A 20,510-nucleotide genomic window follows, 5' to 3' on the forward strand; every position below is an offset into this window, starting at 1 on the left:
TTAATGTTGCAGTTTTTATATGTAGATGAAAGGTTTTGTCATTTTATTTAATCAAAGCAACAACTTCAGGTAGTTTAATGTTGATTAACGTGGGCAGAATTATTATAGTGTTCCCAATGTTAAAAGGATAAAGCCATTGTTTACAAATTTGGTAAATAAATAAGCAAAAAATGTATATTTTGTTATTTTCTTACTGTATCGAAAACGAACCGAACCGTGACCTCTAAACCAAGGTACGTCCCGAACCGAAATTTTTGAGTACCGTTACACCCCTAACTGACAGAAGTCAACACTTACAAGTTCTCATGTTTTTTAAGATTTAAAAGACCAAAACCAAACTCATAGCTTAACAACTGAACAGCTTCAAGTGGAATCACAACAAAAAACTCCAACACAACACAGAGTAAATGCTGGAGACTTCCCACAACGGACCAAATATGAACCAGAGATGAACATTAAGATTTGAACACAACTTGCCAACCACTGATAATACTGTGGACTTGGGGTGTAACGGTACGTGTATTTGTATTGAACCGTTTCAGTGCGGGGGTTTCGGTTCGGTGCGGAGGTGTACCGAACGAGTTTCTACACGAACATATGAAGTAGCCACCTAATTTAAAGTCTTAACAAGCTGCTGTGCTTTCTGCCTCTGTCTCCTACACAGCACCCACCATTGTCCCACCCACACAAGCATCTGATTGGTTACATATATAGCGGTAACAGCCAATCAGTAGTGCTTGTTCAGAGCGGTAACAACCAATCAGCAGTGCGTATTCAGAGCGCATGTAGTCAGCGCTTCAGCGTCGAGCAGATAGGTGTTTAGCAGGTGAGCATAAGGCTGCGTACTCTCCCCAAATGATAATAAACACCTCCCAGTCAACTACCACTGACATCACTATGAGCCTGTTGACGTTCTAGAAACAAACTGCAGCTCAGCCCACTCGCAGTCCTGGCTTGAGGTGAAGGCTAATTAGCTTTTAGCATAACGTTTGCTCATTCTGCGGTGTGTGTGTGTGTGTGTTACGGACAGTGTTGATTGAGCTGTGTTGACAGCAGCAAAAAGATATGTTAAATGAAGAGTTTTTGTCTGCGATAGTGTATATAATAATGTAAGTGCATCATAAAGCCTACGTGAACTCCATGGTGTTCAGGGATGAATAGTCTCTCCTATTGCTATTGTACTATTTTTTCAGCTATAGTTACATTAATCATTAGTAATGTAGCAGCCTAGTTTAGAATGGCAGGGTCCCTGCTATCACATGTTGATAAAAATATAACATTTACAACATAAAAATCAACTACAGGCTTCCCCAATGCTGTAATAAATTAAGCATGATGAGTTGACCTGAAACTGTTTAATGATGCACTTTTTATATGTAGAAGAAAGGTTTTATCATTTTATTTAATCAAAGCAACAACTTGAAGCAGTTTAATGTTAACGTGGGCAGAATTATTATAGTGTGCCATATGTTAAAAGGATAAAGCCATTGTCTAAAAATTTGGTAAATAAATAATCAAAAAATTTATATTTTGTTGTTTCCTTTTTTTATTTTTACTGTACCGAAAATGAACCGAACTGTGACCTCTTAACCAAGGTACGTACTGAACCGAAATGTTTGTGTACCCTTACACCCCTACTGTGGACACAATAGCTCAGAGCAACTCTAGATAAAACAACTTAATAATCCAAATAACTTTTTGTCCTCTGGTTGCCGTATTTTCGCCCGTGTTCAAACGCGCACGCACGCACACACAAAATGAATTGATGAACGTGGACCCCGACTTTAACAAGTTGAAAAACTTATTGGGGTGTTACCATATAGTGGTCAATTGTACGGAATATGTACTGTACTGTGCAGTCTACTACTAAAAGTTTTAATCACACACACACACACACACACACACACACACACACACACACACACACACACGAGTGTGCAAGGGAGAAGTTGAATGCTGCTGTGACCAATAAGGAGAGCAGAAGAGAAATTTAAATGTGCAAACATGAAGAGATAGAAGAGAAAAATAAAGATATGCAGCTTAGTTAAAGAACATTTTATTGACATGTTATATACGAGAAGTATCTGGGACTCTAAAGAACATAAAATTACATACATTTCATTTAAGTTTGCTGTTTTATTATTACAACCGAATTGTCTTTTAATATATGTACTATGGCTGGGCGATAAAACTATTACTACTTTGTAGTACCCCTAATATAATAAAAAAATATCCATCCATCCATTTTCTACCGCTTGTCTCTTTTGGGGATCGCAGGGCGTGCTGGAGCCGATCCCAGCTTACTGGATGGTTTTTGATTTAGTTCTCCTCACTAACTGCCACTCTGCCTCATCACTCATTACCATGAATTGATTAAGGTGGACCCCTAAAAGCAACTGCGTGAGAACGTATACTCCAATATCACCATATAGTCATTTTCTATCTCGCACAGAGACAAACCCGCGATGTATCGTGTACATCGATATATCGCCCAGCCCTAGCTCGGACGCAGTCGCGCTTCTCTGCGTTATGCATTGTCCCGCCCACGCCGTCATGTGGTTAGTTTACACAAACCAAGCACTGGTAAGAGGCAAAGCAAATCAGAAGCCAAGGTCTTTTGCAGGGTCTTTAAACACACAGTGGAAGGGAAACGCGTGGAGAAACTCTGGTGGTTGTACGGTTGTAGATATAGAAAACATGTAATAAAGCTCCCAGTGTCTACATGTCACAACCACTTGTAACGTTACTATCAGCACAATCCCGTAAAAAATATAAGCTCTGCTTGCTCATAGTACGTCGACGTGTCTATGAATCCCCCAAAAATGTGGAGAGTCTGTTCAAGTAAAAGCATGTCTGCATAATAAAACAATGACAATAATACAACATTTGGATTGTTACGTTCATGTCTTGATAAAGGTGTCGTTAATAAAGGAACCTACGGTGTTATTACCTAAATAATGCTTTTGATGATCTGTTTCATACTTGATGTCGCAGCATAGCAATGGCTCGATAACTTCTTCCATTTTTATAAAGTGTAACATTGCTGGGTGATTAGGCTGCCAACAGTCTGTCAATACCATGAATTGATGAAGGTGGACCCCGACTTCAACAAGTTGAAAAACTTATTGGGGTGTTACCATTTAGTGGTCAATTGTACGGAATATGTACTGTACTGTGCAATTTACTAAAACAAGTTTCAATCAATCAATCAAAACTACCACCTGAGAATTTGCATTAATTTCATCCATCAAAATAGGGCTGAGCGATATATCAAATATACTTGATATATCGCGGGTTTGTCTCTCTGCGAGATAGAAAATGACTATATTGTGATATTAGAGTATACGTTCGCACGCAGTTGCTTACGAAAAAGTCATGAAAAACAGCACAGAGTCCATCGTCTAGCAGTGGTTTGGCTTCAAGCGGGAATATGTCGAACAGACAACAGTAATATGTCAAGTCTGCGGCAAAAGAGTTTCTACAAAAAGTAGCAGCACTGCTAATTAGCAGCATCATTTGAAAAGTTACCCGCGAGAGAATGAAGAGTGCTTGAAACTCCGCAAATCAACAACTCCGTTCGATGCCACACCCACAAAATGCCCTGGCAACCATTTCCACATCAACACCGTATGAAAAAAACAAAGAAGAAGATAAAGTCCATGGGAACCTACCACATAGTGAAGGACATACACTATTTGACTTCCTATTATGCAGCTCTTTTTTTGACAGTTATTGAAATATCTTGTGTGACATCATGCACAAAAGTGCACTTGATTTGTTTTAAACTATTGTAGTGGTGTTCTGTACAAAAAGTGCACTTTAATTTAGTGTTGTTTTGATATGTCATCTTAGTGACATCATGCACAAAAGTGCACTAATAGCTTGTTTTAAAATGTCTCTGACAATCTTGCACTTTATGTTTTGGAAATGACATGAATGTTTGTGCCACTGTTTGATAAATACACTTGTAGTTGTGATTTCCCTCTCTGCATGAAAGTTTAAAAGTAGCATATATGAATGCAGTATGAAGAAGAATGTTTGAATGTAGACACATAGAATCATCATACTGCTGTCATTATATGCATCAAGTGTTCATTCAAGGCTAAGGCAAAATATCCAGATATGTATTGTGTGTCGTGACATGGCCTAAAAATATTGAAATATTAATAAAAGGCCATATTGCCCAGCCCTACATCAAAGTTAGAAAAAGTTATATATTATTTCAGTCTGTAGGTGTGGCAGGAACACTAATTAGCTCAGGGATACAAAATATGGCACGGCACCGTGTCCGAAAATACAGGGTGTTTAACTACCAAGTTATTTAACTTGACCTTTTTCTGTGTTGATTGAGAGATCCCAAGCAGCAAAAAATGTAATATAGTTAAAGTGTGTCCTGAAGTTGTCTTTGATAGTTTATTATAGAATGGAGTAGTACACAGCTGTTCAAGACATACTGGAAGTGCAACATGAATTACGTGGCGTTGAATGATATACTTTAGGGAGCTACTACAATTATTTTAACTTTCTAAGAAATGCAACTGTGTAAAACCACCAACAAAACGAGGTATTCTGAAGAGCCTGTCAGAAAGCGGCTTGAAGATGGTTTGTAAAACATAATCTATGCAACACCATTGCATGTTATGTCGATCACAAGGAAGAGTTTTAATGGAGAAAACATTGTAGGTCGCATCTGTCAGAATACTTGTACACAAGTTATCACACAACTTGTTTTCCTGAGGTCAGGCTGCCTTGAGAGAAGACATCAAAAGCCGTCTTTGTTCTTATCAAGCAAAAGGCCTACTGCTTGTAAACCGCCACTGTGTGCGATGAAATGTGACGTGGAGGTGTCGGTTTCTTTGATCAATTGGACAACCACAGGAAGACCTTGTCATGACCCGAGGTCTACATAGCAGAGAGAGGGAAAACCTGACACCACTCCAGGCACCTTTTCTTTGAACTGTTTACAAACCACCTCCCCTTAGGAGCAGCTGCGTAATCAGAAAATGCCCAAATAAGGGAGGAGCGCACTGGGACTGCCTTCAGAGCATGGTGGGAGGCTGTAGCTGAGTGTGCAGCCCCAGACCTTTCTCCTCATGAGCTAAATTGAATCCTGTCTCTGTTAGATTCCTTTGCTTCTTGTCTTGTCTAATACAAACCCTGTTTCTATAAGAGTTGGGGAATTGTGTTCGATGTAAATATAAACAGAATACAATGATTTGCAAATCCTTTTCAACCCATATTCAGTTGAATATGCTACAAAGACAACATATGTTAAAACTCATAAACATTTTTTTTTGCATAAAATCATTAACTTTAGGATTTGATGCCAGCAACACGTGACAAAGAAGTTGGGAAAGGTGGCAATGAATACTGATTAAGTTGAGGAATGCTCATCAAACACTTATGTGGAACATTCCACAGGTGTGCAGGTTAATTGGGAACAGGTGGGTGCCATGATTGGCTATAAAAGCAGCTTCCATGAAATGCTAAGTAATTTACAAACAAGGATGGGGAGAGGGTCACCAATTTATAAGCAAATTGTCGAACAGTTTTAGAACAACATTTCTCAACGAACTATTGCAAGGAATTTAGGGATTTTACCATCTACTGTCCGTAAAATCATCAAAAGGTTCAGAGAATCTGGAGAAATCACTGCACGTAAGCGATGATATTACGGCCTTTTGATGCCTCAGGCAGTTTTGCATTAAAAACCGACATCAGTGTGTAAAGGATATCACCTCATGAGCTCAGGAACACTTCATAAAACCACTGCCAGTAACTACATTTGGTCGCTACATCTGTAAGTGCAAGTTAAAAATCTACTATGCAAAGCCAAAGCCATTTATCAACAACACCCAGGAACGCCGCCGGCTTGGCTGGGCCCGAGCTCATCTAAGATGGACTGATGCAAAGTGGCAAAGTGTTCTGTGGTCTGACGAGTTCACATTTCAAATTATATTTGCAAACTGTGGAAGTGGTGTCCTCCGGAACAAAGAGGAAAATAACCATCAGGATTGTTATAGGTGCAAAGTGTAAAAGCCTGCATGTGTGATGGTATGGGGGTGTATTAGTGCCCAAGGCATGGGTAACTTACACATCTGTGAAGGCACCATTAATGCTGAATGGTCCGTACAGGTTTTGGAGCAACATATGTTGTCATCCAAGCAACGTTATCATGGACACCCCGGCTTATTTCAGCAAGACAATGCCAAGCCACGTGTTACAACAGCATGGCTTCGTAGTAAAAGAGTACGGGTACTTTCCTGGCCCGCCTGCAGTCCAGACATGTCTCCCATCGAAAATGTGTGGCGCATTACGAAGCGTAAAATACGACAACAAGACCCCGAGCAAGAATGGTAGAGAACTCCACTTTCAAAGCTTCAACAATTAGTTTCCTCAGTTCCCAAACGTTTATTGAGTGTTGTTGAAAGAAAATATGATGTAACACAGTGGTGAACATGCCCTTTCCCAACTACTTTGGCACATGTTGCAGCCATGAATTTCCAAGCTAATTATTATTTGAAAAAAAAATAAAGTTTATGAGTTTGAACATCAAATATGTTGTCTTTGTAGTGCATTCAATTGAATATGGGTTGAAAAGAATTTGCAAATCATTGTATTCTGTTTATATTTACATCTAACACAATTTCCCAACTCATATGGAAACGGGGTTTGTAGATGTTATCGGTGTTTGAACCTGACAGCATCTACACTGCACACCAAATCAGATTTGTTTGCCCTCAAGTGACACAGATCAGTCTAAACTCTCCAAAGAGCTTCAAATCTTATCTTTTGACATTAGATTCAGGGCACATCAGGAGGTCGTCCAAATCCGATTGGAATCTGACCTTTTAAAATGGTACTTTAGTCCAAACGCAATCAGGGCTCAAATTTTACCACGGCAACCGAAGCAACTGCCTCGTCATTTGCCATAATGCCCTAAAAAAGTCTACCAACATCAACAATCTTCCCTGAAAGACGCATGGAGGCGATTACGTTTTTTTCGCTTACTCACTGAATCAAACATTCATTGATAGATTACTTGATTATTAAAACAACCGCCAGTCAGTGAAAGCTGCTTGTAAAAACTTGGCTATGTTTGCCCTCTGGAACGCAGACAGCGTTTCTTTTAAACCAGAAATATTGTCACATCTTCATCTAGCCCGATCTCGTCACACTCCTACTAGGACCGCATCAAATTTACTTAAAGTAGAAGATGGTTGGTACTAGAGGTGGGAATTTTTGGCCACCTCGCGATTCGATACGATTCAGGAGCTATGATTTGATTAATAATTGTGTTTATGTATAATGATGCAGTTTTACATTTCTTTTTGTTTCACTAAATAAGCGTTTGCAACTTTAAAAAACAGTGCATTTGTAATGAGAAACCGTTAATTAAGTCCCACATTTATTAAATCAATGAAAATGTGGACCATAAGTGCCTGAAAGTAAAGGAGCTGGTTGGATCTCTCGGTGAGAAGGCTAACTGCGTTAAACCAAATTTTAAAACGGTCTGCGTAACTTTATTTACAATAAATACATCGATTGATTAGTGACATTTACTAATCTAATCAACAAATAAATCAAGAGATGCGCGGTTTGCAGTCTCATCCGCGGAGTCCGCGGATAAACCGTGGGTCGGGCGGGTGACATGACGAAAAATTTGATTTTGAATAGATTCGGGCGGGTGGCGGTTGAATCATTCGGAAATATTTGATATACATGGTTCAGAGATTGGCAACCTTTACCACTCAATGGGCCATTTTGACCCGTGTCACAAAGTAAAGAATACAACAGGAGCCGCAAACATTCTCGCGAATATCTGCTGGTGGTCACCCAGTTAACAAGAATTAAAGCGTGCTATGAAGCCATTGCCTTTGACGCCATCCACAACATGTATAAACTGCATGCCAGTCCAGCAACATGTTATATGTGGCTTCCGCAGACACACACACACTACTGAGAGACATACTGGGTGACACAGAGTACACTGATGCTTGTGATTTAAACAATTTTAACACTCTTACTAATATGAACCACGCTGTGAAGCCACACCAAACAAGAATGACAAACACATTTCGGGAGAACATCCTCACAGTAACACAACATAAACGCAACACAACAAATACCGAGAATCCTTTGCATCCATGACTCTTCCTGACTATATTATACACCCCGCTAGCACCAAACTCCGCCCCCCCACCAACCCATGCGTTGGTAAGGTGGGCGGGGTTGGGGGCGCGGGGGTGTAAAATATATTCACGAATAGTCATGGATGCAAAGGATCCTGGGTATTTGTTGTGTTGCGTTTATGTTGTGTTACTGTGTTGCTGGACTGGCAAACAGTTTGTAGATGTTGAAGGTGTCAAAGGCAATGGCTTCATAGCACGTCCTTATCCTCGTTATCTGGATAAGCACCAGCAAACAGTCGCGAGAATGTTTGCGGCTCCCATTTTCTTCTATATTGTGTGAAACGGGTCAAATTAGATCTATGAGTGGTAAAGGCTGCCGACCCGTTATATAACAACGGGCGGATGGCGGGCGGTTGCGGTGTTGATAAAATGTTGCCTATCCGCGCATCACTAATATATATATATATATATATATATATATATATATATATATATATATATATATATATATATATATATATATATTAGTGTGTGTGTGTATACTTTGAGCCGTGTGAACATATCGATCCCAAACAGGCTGAATATTTTGAAGTTGGAACAGTTTGAATCAAATGAAAAGTCTGGGAGTTGTGGAACTTTGAAGAATGTTCCATTGATTTCAATGGGAATTTCCCAAAAATTTGGGAATTTGGGGAAATTATTTTTTGAACATGGTAAAAAACTTGAATGGTCTGAAAGAGTTGAAATGGTTGGTTTTGGAATTTTTCAAATCGGTCGAGACATGTTGAAATAGTGACATGTTGAAATTGTATTACGGAATTCCTGGAATTTTGGGAAAACCGGGAATTTTTGCAACTCAAAAAACAACTTTGTTTTTTAGTCCTGATTTGGAAGAATGTTTTGACGGTTGAAATGCTTTCAAAAATGTGGAAGGAGTAGTCGCCAGAAAAAAGGGTGGAAATAGGGCTTTGGAAAACCAGGAATTCTGGAAAATCCTGGAAATTTTTTGAACTTGGAAAAATTGTAGTTGGAATTTTCAGGATGGTGCAATGTGTTGAAGGTGGAATGGTTTGAATAGTTTAAATGTAGAAATGGTGGAAGTTTGACAAATGGCCAATTCATTTTGAAATGGAAGAATGTCCCGGAAAACCTGGTATTCTGGGAAATGTGGGATTTTTTTGGAATGTGTCAAGGGAAAGCCCGCGATTCCCGACAAGGCTGAATAGTTTGTAGTTGGAACGGGTGAAAAATGTGGAAGGTAGAGCATGCCAAATTCTGGAGAAGAAGAAATTGAAGAAGTTTTGTAAATAGATTAATTTTGGTGTAGAAAAGCATGTTTCCAGAGCGACCAGCCTGAAATGTGGATTTCAGGGACAGACACGGAAGGAGATTTTTACAATAAAGTTCTAAAGCTAAGTGATATATCAAATATATCAGATAGTAGGTGGGGGTTTTTTTTACCCTTCACGTTCATATTTCGTTGTGTTTGTTGCATTTGATATGTTGTCAATATTCAGGGTTTTATCATTCATATAGTATTGTCAATCACTCATTTATTTTTATGTACATTCTGGGTGTCTCATTCAGTAAAAACAAATTAAACTCCATTCCATTCCGTTTTTAAGGCGGTCTGTCAAAGTTTTTATCATTCAGACATTGATGTAAGATTTTGTAAGGTTGCGTTTCGCTTGATTGTAAAATATGTCGATCAAGGGGGGTGTGATCCTCATATGTTGTCAACATTCAGTGTTTTATCCTTCATACAGTATTGTAAATCACACATTCTTTATTTTCATGTACATTCTGTGTGTCTCATTCAGTAAAAACAAAATAAATTCCATTCCGTTCCATTTTTAAGGCAGTCTGTCAAACTTTTGAGCATTCAAACAGACATTATTTTAAGGTTTTGTACGGTTGTGTTTCGCTTAATTGTAAAATTTGTCGATCAAGATGTTGTCATAATTCAGTAATTTATCGTTCATATAGTATTTTAAATCACACATTCTTTATTTTTTATGTACATTCTGGGTGTCTCATTCAGTTAAAAAAAATCCATTCCATTCATTCAGTTTTTAAGGCGGTCTGTCATAAAGTTTTTAGCATTCAAACAGACAGAGTAAGGTTTTGTATGGTTGCGTTTCGCTTGATTGTAAAATATGTCGATCAAGAGGGGGTGTAACGCTCACATGTTGTCAATATTCGGTATTTTATCGTTCATATAGTATTGCAAATCACACATTCTTTATTTTCATGCACATTCTTGGTGTCTCATTCAGTAAAAACAAATTACATTCCATTCCGTTCCGTTTAAAGGTGGTCTGTCATAAAGTACTTAGCATTCAATCAGATCTTATTGTAAGGTTTTGTATGGTTGCGTTTCGCTTGATTGTAAAATATGTCCATCACGGGGGGGTGTGACGCTCATCAATAAATCAATCAATGTTTATTTATATAACCCAACTCACAAGAGTCTCAAAAGGCTGCACAAGCCAAAACGACATCCTCGGTTCAGATCCCACATCATATGTTGTCAATATTCAGTATTTTATCGTTCATATAGTATTGTAAATCACACAGTCTTTATTTTCATGTATATTCTGGGTATCTCATTCAGTAAAAAAAAATGTAATTCCATTCCGTTCCGTTTTTAAGGCGGTCTGTCAAAGTTTTTAGAATTCAAACAGACATTATTGTAAGGTTTTGTATTAGTGTTCCTAAAAGTAGATATAACAACCCCCAGAGACATTTAGGCTGAACAGTTTGAAGTTGGAATGGTTTGAATTGGGTGAAAAATGTGAAAGGTACAGCGCGCCAAAATCTGGAGAAGAAGAAATTGAAGAAGTCTAACAAATAGACTAGGGGTGTAATGGTACGTGTATTTGTATTGAACCGTTTTGGTACGAGGATGTACCGAACGAGTTTCTAATCTAAAGTCTTAACAAGCTGCTTTGCTTCTTCTGCCTCTGTGTCAGCACCCAGCATTGTCCCACCCACACAACCATCTGATTGATTACATATATAGCGGTGACAGCCAATCAGCAGTGTGTATTCAGAGTGGCAACAGCCAATCAGCAGTGCGTATTCAGATCGATTGTAGTAAATGCTTCAGCGTCGAGCAAATAGGTGTTTAGCAGGTGAGCATAAAGCAGCGTACTCTCCCCAAAAGGTAATAAACACCTCCCACTCAACTACTACTAACATGACTATGAGCCCTTTGACCTTCTAGAAACTTAAACTGCAGCTCAGCTCGCTCGCAGTTCTGCCTTGAGGTGAAGGCTAAATATCTTTTAGCGAATCGTTATCTTATTTTGCAATGTGTGTGTGTGTGTGTGTGTGTGTGTGTGTGTGTGCGTGTTTTACGGACAGAAAAGCTTTGAATGGCAGGGTCCTTGCTATCACATGTTGATAAAAATATAACATTCACATAATAAAATCAACTACAGGCCTCCCAAATGCTGTAATAAATTAAGTATGATGAGTTGACTTGAAACTGTTTAACATTGCACTTTTTATACGTAGAAGAAAAGTTTTGTCATTTTATTTAATCTGAGCAACAATTTGAGATGGTTTAATGTGGATTAACATGGGCAGAATGATTATAATGTTCCCAATGTTAAAAGGATAAAGCAATTGTTTATAAATTTGGTAAATAAATAACCGAAAAATGTATATTTTGTTGTTTTCTTACTGTCCCGAAAATGAACCGAAGCGTGACCTCTAAACCGAAGTACGTACCAAACCAACATTTTTGTGTACTGTTACACCCCTAAAATAGACGGATTTTGGTGTAGTGTGTAAATGTTTTGGAGCATTCAAACAATTAACTGCGATGTGGCCCTCAATGGAAACGAGTTTGACCCCCCTGCTTTATACTGTAGGAAGAAAAGATCCTGAAGCAAAGTCAACCAAGAATGGAAGATGATTGAGGACTGCAGAGTTATTAGAAGGTGTCCCAAACAAGAAGGACTTGACTTAGATAAAGCACACAGCATATAACCACGTTCAAGTGTTGACTTGTGATGGCAGTGAATTAGAAGGTCGTATGAATGGAGCCCATCAATCAAACATGAAGAGGCACAGAAGACCAACAGACCGGTACAGGTTGCCAGGGGGGTGGGGAGGGGTGTGCGGGGCGGGGATGGTGAAGGTGGGAAGGAAGGGTCTCATCAGTGGAAGGTGAGAAACTTTGCAAACCTTCCAAACTTGTCCTTGCTGCATAGGAGAGGGGGAAGCATTGGAACGGAGAGAAGAAGAGAAGAAATCAAAAGCACCCAGACAAAAGTGCTGCATCACACACGCATGCATGCATGACCCGCGTTGGCCCGAGTGTTGCGACGCAACGCATGGAAGGAACACACGCTGCACAAGCATGCAATCATCATTTAACACTCGCTGATTCAACGCTAACATGCCTATTTACGCGGGGAAACTAATACGGCTGATGCTGCGGCCCAACACTCTTGTCTAGAGAAGCGCGAAGACAAAGTTAAGCCCCAGCCGTTTTCTCCGTCTTTATTATTTGTCAAGATTCATTCGGAGTTTTGGGAAGGACTGGGGGTTGCCTAGTAACAGGCAGTCTTTCGCCTCATCGTTCGCGTAACAGCCACTGTCCGATGTCTACGTTTCAGGCAGTTGGCAAGGTGACGCACGTTGTCCTTCCTGGACAGCAACTTGGCTAAGTCCAGCTTTAATTCCAGTAGGCACAAGAGTACTTTGGAGCATGATCAGCGGCTGAAAGATGCGGCCTGCCACCATGACCCCCCCACTCCCTCCCCTCCGTTGCTAGATGTCTCGAGATGTACGTTGTAATATGTATACGTGCTTTGCTATGGAGGATATTTCCCACTCCAGACTGGAGCCCAGTCTGGATTGTATTATTTTACTCATCCTTCTCCAGCATTGACCTTTTGCCCATCTTTTACGGGGCGCCTTGCGGCGACCAATCAGCATTCCTTTTCTGTAACCCAGTACACTGTTTGTTGGTCTAATCTTGAACGGGTTTATGCTGAAAACAAAGTTTCGCTGTACTTGTGCAATGACAATAAAGACCTATACTATCCCTATGATCAAACCCGCGTACAGTACAGGCCAAACGTTTGGACACACCTTCTCATTTCAATTTCTTTTTCTTTATTTTCAAGACAATTAACACTGTAGATTGTCACTGAAAACATCAAAACTATGACACCTGTGAAGTAAACACCATTTCAGTTGAGTACTTCTTGAAGCTCATCGAGAGACTGCCAAAAGTGTGCAAAGCGGTAATCAGAGTTAAGGGTAGCTATTTGGAAGAAAACAGAATATAAAACATGTTTTCCATTATTTCACCTTTTTCTGTTAAGTACATAACTCCACATGTGTTCATTCATAGTGTTGGTGCCTTCAGTGACAATCGACAATGTAAATAATCCTGAAAATAAAGAAAACGTGTCCCAACTTTTGGCCTGTACTGTAAATCAGCCTGTGTTGATGTGGGACTCACACACGATACCTAGCAAGAAAAGTGTTATATTTAGCAAAGCTTTCAATTGTTAACATTCAACAACTGTGCCTCCTTCCTTACAAAACAGCAACTACCGCGGTCTATCACACAGGTGTCAAACTCAAATCTGGGCCGCCACATTATTTTTATGTGGCCCGCGAAAGCCTGGAAATAATATGTGTAATAAAATGCATAATCTTTTCTTACTAAATACAATTGTTATTTCCCTTCTGACGTCAAATAATGTACTGCATGCAATTTCATATCTTTTGAGATTCAATATTATCAAAATATTATGTTATCGTGTATACCAAAAATATTTGTTGTTAAAATAAAGATAAATACTACACTTAAATATCTGCTTGATTTATAATTTCAAAACAAATCATCAATCAAATTGTAGACTGTAAAATTGACAATATATTTTACAGATAAATCACGCTGACTGAGTTTTTTTTAACAGTAAAATCAACATTGGTACTGTTTCTTTCCATATACAGTAAGATACTAACACATTAAAAAAACAAACAAGATTTTATGGTAAAAATGTCAGTATTTTGATTGAATATTATCGCTAAAAACAGTGGCATTGTATTTCCATTTATTCCATTTTTCTATATGCTGTAAAGAACCCACTTCTATTACTGTAAAACTCTGGTGACTGAGCTGTCAGTTTTTAAAGTGAAATAACAATATATATTTTTTGCAACATATGTGAAAAAATATACTGTTAGGGTGTTATATATACACATGTATATTCATTAACTCATTGTTAAAAGCGCAAACATAACTGCGATGTGGCCCTCAATGAAAACGAGTTTGACACCCCTGGTCTGTCATTTCAGCCAATGGCAAGGCTTCATATTCCAGAACATTCTGTGCAACAAAGACGCACAATTAGTGGATACCACAACAACTGGAGCAACAATGTACAAACGTGGTGGGAGTTGTGGCATTGTGCCACACAATCCTTTAACAACAACACACTTCAATTATTACACCCAAAACTCCAAAGCCGCAGACTGCTTGGAAATCAGAGCCATGGCATACTACTTTACATTTAAAACTGTCTATCATTATAAAAGGACATAACCTAATCTAAACTGATATAAAGACATTACTGTTTGTGCACATTGAACCTGCAAGCTGTGCTCTCCAAGAACTATACTCCAAGGACTACAAAACAGGTGCATTCAAAGTCTGCGACGCCCGCTCGAAATAACAAATAACGATAATTGATTTTATTTGTTGCACCCTTTTCATTTACATCATTCTTAAAAAAGGTACAGTACAAAGCAATAGTTAGGACAATAAAAGCTTAGCCATTGAAAACAGACAAAAATACTAAGACTAAAACACAATAGTGTAACAAGCAACACAAAACATGCAAAGGAATTGCTTTTTCACTCTGTGTCTTTATTCTAGTGATAAAAATAAATGAATACATTTGTTAAAAGATTTCAATATGGGTATAAATACTTTTTGAGCACAATCAACAGTACCACGATAATGATAACAGTGATAATTTTGGTCGCGATAACCGTGATATGAAAGTTTCCTACTGTTTCATCCCTAGAACAATGCAGACCACTACACTCATGTGTGCACAAATCACATTGCATTTAATGCCGGTGCCTTTTTAACAATGTGCAGAACCTGGAACATCATAGGTGCTCTGTAACTAGGTTTCTCTATGCAGAGAATATTTTCGCCACACCTAGTGTGTGTGTGTGTGTGTGACAATCATGGGTACTTTAACTAGGTTGCATTTCAACACTCCGGAATGACATTGATGTTGACTAAAGTTAAAAGTAACAATGATTGTCACACACACACTAGGTGTGGCGAAATTATTCTCTGCATTTGACCCATCAGCTGGGAGGTGAAGAGAGCAGTGGGCAGCAGCAGTGCCACGCCCAGGAATCATTTTTGGCGATTTAACTCCCAATTCCAAGCCTTGATGCTGAGTGCCAAACAGGGAGGTAATGGCTCCCATTTTTTATAGTCTTTGGTACGAGTCGGCCTGGATTTGAACTCACAACCTACCGATTATAGGGCGGACACTCTAACCACTAGGCCACTGACTAGGGCTGTGCAAAATGGACCAGAACTGATATTGGGGTATTTTTAGTCCGAAATGGCGATATATGCTATATACCGGTATCTTAAAATTGTTGTGGAGGGGGGCGTGGTCAAGTTTTGTGAAAGAAAAATGGCAAAACTTTGCGGATTTAGACGTGTCATTTTAAAACCTGGGACCTTGGGTAATACATTTGTGCCAACTCATGTGTGCGGACTAGTATGACAAAGTAATTTGAATCATTGAACATTTTCATAAATAATTTAAAAAAATTAAATGTGGACCCAAAATTGTAATTAGCGCACTGAGCGGTAAATCCAACCACTTAGTGTTTGACAACATACATGTGGGGTCGTTTTAGTCGTCCACACACAAAAGTAATAATAATACAGATACTTAATGATTGTGGAGCAAATTAGAAATGGAATCTTTATTGTTATTTACTGACTGTTGACCCAATAAGAAATTGTATCTTTGTTATTTACTGATTGTGGACCAAATAAAATTAAGAACCTCATGTTTTTCTTAGATTAAGATCAAATGAAATATAATCTGAGGGGTAGTCCAAAAGAATTGCTGTGTAATTGGTTATATAGCTAAACTAAAGATACTATAGGATAAAAGTGACACTCACAGTTGACAATGAACCTTTTCAGTAACTTCAACTCTATTTTGTTGTTGTTGTTGTATTTATTCAGTGACACTTCTCTGTATGTTTGTGATTGTTATTTTGATTTCCTTTTAGTCAATTATTGTGATTCTCTACTTGCTTGTGGTGAAGAGGAAGGCAGTGGGAGAGGAGGTGTAATTATTTTACTTTTATTACCTTTCTGTATTTTTTAAAAACCTTTTTTGTATTTTTTTGGGGCGGGTTTGAGGGGGGTTCAAAAAAAACCTGTCGTTTTTCTCATTACCTGTATTATGAGTTCCCGACCAAATTTATAAATAAACACTATAAAAAATATATAAATTAAAGGTTAAAAAAAGCAATAATAATAATGATAATAATGTCAACTTCCTTTAAATAAACTAAATAATTTTTTTTTTTTAAAGTTTCGGTTTTCTCATTACCAAATTAATAAATGAATACTATAAAAATATATAATAATAAAAAGTATAAAAAAATAAAATAATAATAATAACAATAATGTCAACTTCCTTCAAATAAACTAAATAAAAAAAAAAAATAAGTGTTGGTTTTCTCATTACCTGTACTATGATTTCCCTACCAAATTCATACATAAATACTATTTAAAAAAACATATATAATTAAATAAAGGTTTAAAATAATAATAATAATAATAATTTAAAAAAGTCAACTTCCTTTAAAAAAAAAAAAAAATCTATTTTTTTTTTTAAAGTGTCGGGTTTCTCATCACCCGTTTTATGATTTCCCTATCAAATTAATAAATAGATATTATAAAAAAATATATAAAATAAAATAAAGGTTTAAAAAAAGAATAAGAAGAAGAATAAAACTTCCTTTCCATAAACTACGGACGATAAGTAAACAGGGAAAGACAATCTAAAAATCAAAGACATACTAACACGCACAACAATATATCAATATTTAAATAAAAAAAAACTTAATGAATACTACATTTATTTGACAGCGTGTTTCTTTCAGGAGTGTTTGGAGTAAGGCGGAACCCTTCTGGTTAGCTTCCCGACGGTTAGCCTAGCCTAGCCTAGCCTAGCTTAGCCTAGCCTAGCCGACCCCCGCCGCCATTACATGACTGCAGGCCCCAAGTTGGTCGTCAACAGCCCGGGTAAATATGCATTCCTGCTGGTCCTTGTTAGTTAATTTGACATCCACACTACACATATTTTAAAGGCCCGCGGTACAAGAAGCATTGGAAGCACTTTAGACCTGCGTTTCCCAGCGTAAGGCCGACATTCCGGCCAGCTAACGTGGCTAGCTGGCCGGGCCCCGACATTTAAGTCTCCCGGGATCAACAACAACACCTTTGGCTCAACTCGGCTCTCCTATTTGTGTAATTATTGTTGCATCCAGAGCGGAGATGCTGCTAGAAAACACGGGCCTGCCTAGTGACGCCAACACTGTTAGGCAGCGAGTGTAAGTAGGTAGAGATGCATTCACTGCCGGGTGCTAACAGTGATTCACATATAATAATAATAATAATAATAATGATGATGATGATGATGATGTATGATGCAAACCTTCTTGATATTGTAGACGCGGGTCAACATGCCGACGCCGCGGTCGTTGAGGATGGTGAGTTTCTCCGCCAGCTTCTGCTGACTGGGCTGCATCACACCTCGAGACATCTTGCAGCTCCCACCAGATCCCTCAATTCAGGCAAGATCGGCGGCAGAAAACCACAAGAAGTCCACAGCCTCGTCTCGGTTGTTGTGTTCTTTGTAAGAATTAGATGTGCTGCATGATCATCTTCCTGCACGGCACACGCCTTCTTTCTCCCCTTTTTTTCCTGCCGGGATGAGGGAGTCCTCGTTTTTAGTGACGGTGCGTTCAATGCACCTCGTACAACTGCCTTCTCAGTAAGTGCATTAGCGCTTTAAACATGATCGATTGATTGCAGCTTTTATTAGTAGATTGCACAGTACAGTACATATTCCCTACAATTGACCACTAAATGGTAACACCCCAATAAGTTTTTCAACTTGTTTAAGTCGGGGTCCACGTTAATCAATTCATTGTGTGGCTAGAATTTCATTTGGTCTCTTTTAGACGAATATAAACCTCTGTTGAGTATAGGCACATGGCCGCCTGTAGTGACATTAGTGCTATTCCTATTGTTGGTAATAGTATTATTATTAAATGCTGTGGTTAGAACTTCATTTTGTCTCTTTTAGACCAATAAACCTCTGTTGAGTTGAGGCACATGGTGACATCCATCCATCCATCTTCTTCCGCTTATTTGAAGTCGGGTCGCGGGGGCAGCAGCCTAAGCAGGGAAGCCCAGACTTTCCTCTCCCCAGCCACTTGGTCCATCTCTTCCCAGGGGATCCCGAGGCGTTCCCAGGCCAGCCGGGAGACATAGTCTTCCCAACGTGTCCTGGGTCTTCCCCGTGGCCTCCTACTGGTCGTATGTGCCCTCCCTAGGGAGGTGTTTGGATGGCATCCTGACCGGATGCCCGGACTACCTGGAGGAGCAGCGGTTTTATTATTCAATTATGTGGCTGGAACTTCATTTTGTCTGTTTTCGACAAATATAAACCTCTGTTGAGTTGAGGCACATGGCTTATGGTGACATTATTTTTTTATTATATTATTGTATTTTCATTTAATTTTTATTGAACAGCAAACAATGCTCACAAAAGTCAAGGCACTTTCAACATAAACAACAATCTACACATCAGGTTGACCTCTGCAAAACATGTCAAGGAAAGAAAACAAAAGCAAATACAGATAAAGTATTATACATTAATAAGTAATAATAATAAAAATATATGGAAAAAAAACAAAAGACAAAAAGGGCTACTAAATCACTTTAAATGTTTTTCAATAGTGACGTTGGTGTTATTCCCATTTTTATTAAGACCGTGAAGGTATCTGGTTGTGACGTAGCTTCCGGTTCCGAACGACATTGACGTCACGTAATGGTTGCCGGTTGTGAGTCCGACGCCGGAGTTTATGTTTGTAAGATCATCTGACTTTCAACGTCAATGCCTACATGACGTCATATTCTGATTGTCTACTCAGGTCGCTGGAAGAACAACATACTTGAATTGAGGACATAAATGCGGACCAATATTAACACCGCAGTCAGTCTGAGAAGGGGAAGTGTAAGACTTTGACTCATGTAAGTGTCCTCATATTGTCTTGTCGTCTCATTTATTTGACTCATGTAAGTGTCCTCATATTGTCTTGTCGTCTCATTTATTTGACTCATGTAAGTGTCCTCATATTGTCTTGTCGTCTCATTTATTTGACTCATGTAAGTGTCCTCATATTGTCTTGTCCTCTCATTTATTTGACTCATGTAAGTGTCCTCATATTGTCTTGTCCTCTCATTTATTTGACTCATGTAAGTGTCCTCATATTGTCTTGTCCTCTCATTTATTTGACTCATGTAAGTGTCCTCATATTGTCTTGTCGTCTCATTTATTTGACTCATGTAAGTGTCCTCATATTGTCTTGTCGTCTCATTTATTTGACTCATGTAAGTGTCCTCATATTGTCTTGTCGTCTCATTTATTTGACTCATGTAAGTGTCCTCATATTGTCTTGTCGTCTCATTTATTTGACTCATGTAAGTGTCCTCATATTGTCTTGTCCTCTCATTTATTTGACTCATGTAAGTGTCCTCATATTGTCTTGTCCTCTCATTTATTTGACTCATGTAAGTGTCCTCATATTGTCTTGTCCTCTCATTTATTTGACTCATGTAAGTGTCCTCATATTGTCTTGTCGTCTCATTTATTTGACTCATGTAAGTGTCCTCATATTGTCTTGTCGTCTCATTTATTTGACTCATGTAAGTGTCCTCATATTGTCTTGTCCTCTCATTTATTTGACTCATGTAAGTGTCCTCATATTGTCTTGTCCTCTCATTTATTTGACTCATGTAAGTGTCCTCATATTGTCTTGTCCTCTCATTTATTTGACTCATGTAAATGTCCTCATATTGTCTTGTCCTCTCATTTATTTGACTCATGTAAGTGTCCTCATATTGTCTTGTCCTCTCATTTATTTGACTCATGTAAGTGTCCTCATATTGTCTTGTCCTCTCATTTATTTGACTCATGTAAGTGTCCTCATATTGTCTTGTCCTCTCATTTATTTGACTCATGTAAGTGTCCTCATATTGTCTTGTCCTCTCATTTATTTGAC

At 38.6% G+C, this 20,510-nt stretch overlaps 1 protein-coding gene and 1 long non-coding RNA gene across 6 annotated transcripts in view; one reads left to right on the top strand and one right to left on the bottom strand.

Moving 5' to 3' along the window:
* Positions 1-18,184, bottom strand: part of LOC133559754 (nck-associated protein 1) — a 73,174-nt gene extending 54,990 nt beyond the window's left edge. For 2 of the 4 annotated variants that reach the window (XM_061911822.1, XM_061911821.1), the window contains exons 1-2: positions 17,876-18,184; positions 12,327-12,344 (exon numbers count right to left, since the gene is read on the bottom strand). In XM_061911822.1, coding sequence (XP_061767806.1) covers positions 12,327-12,344; positions 17,876-17,983 — 126 coding nt within the window. In that variant the 5' untranslated portion in view covers positions 17,984-18,184. The remainder of the gene's footprint in view (positions 1-12,326; positions 12,345-17,875) is intronic. The other 2 variants (XM_061911825.1, XM_061911823.1) reach the window with 1 other exon arrangement.
* LOC133559755 (uncharacterized) lies at positions 17,406-18,908 on the top strand. 2 transcript variants are annotated; one of them, XR_009808273.1, is made up of 3 exons: positions 17,406-17,463; positions 17,529-17,771; positions 17,892-18,908. It is a non-coding gene; the product is annotated as an uncharacterized LOC133559755 (long non-coding RNA). The 2 variants fall into 2 exon arrangements; XR_009808272.1 differs by lacking the exon at positions 17,406-17,463 and having other exon boundaries at positions 17,476-17,771.
* The last annotated feature ends 1,602 nt before the right edge of the window (positions 18,909-20,510 follow it).

Source organism: Nerophis ophidion, linkage group LG09, assembly GCF_033978795.1.
Source record: "Nerophis ophidion isolate RoL-2023_Sa linkage group LG09, RoL_Noph_v1.0, whole genome shotgun sequence".
In the NCBI taxonomy this organism is placed as follows: Eukaryota; Metazoa; Chordata; class Actinopteri; order Syngnathiformes; family Syngnathidae; genus Nerophis; species Nerophis ophidion.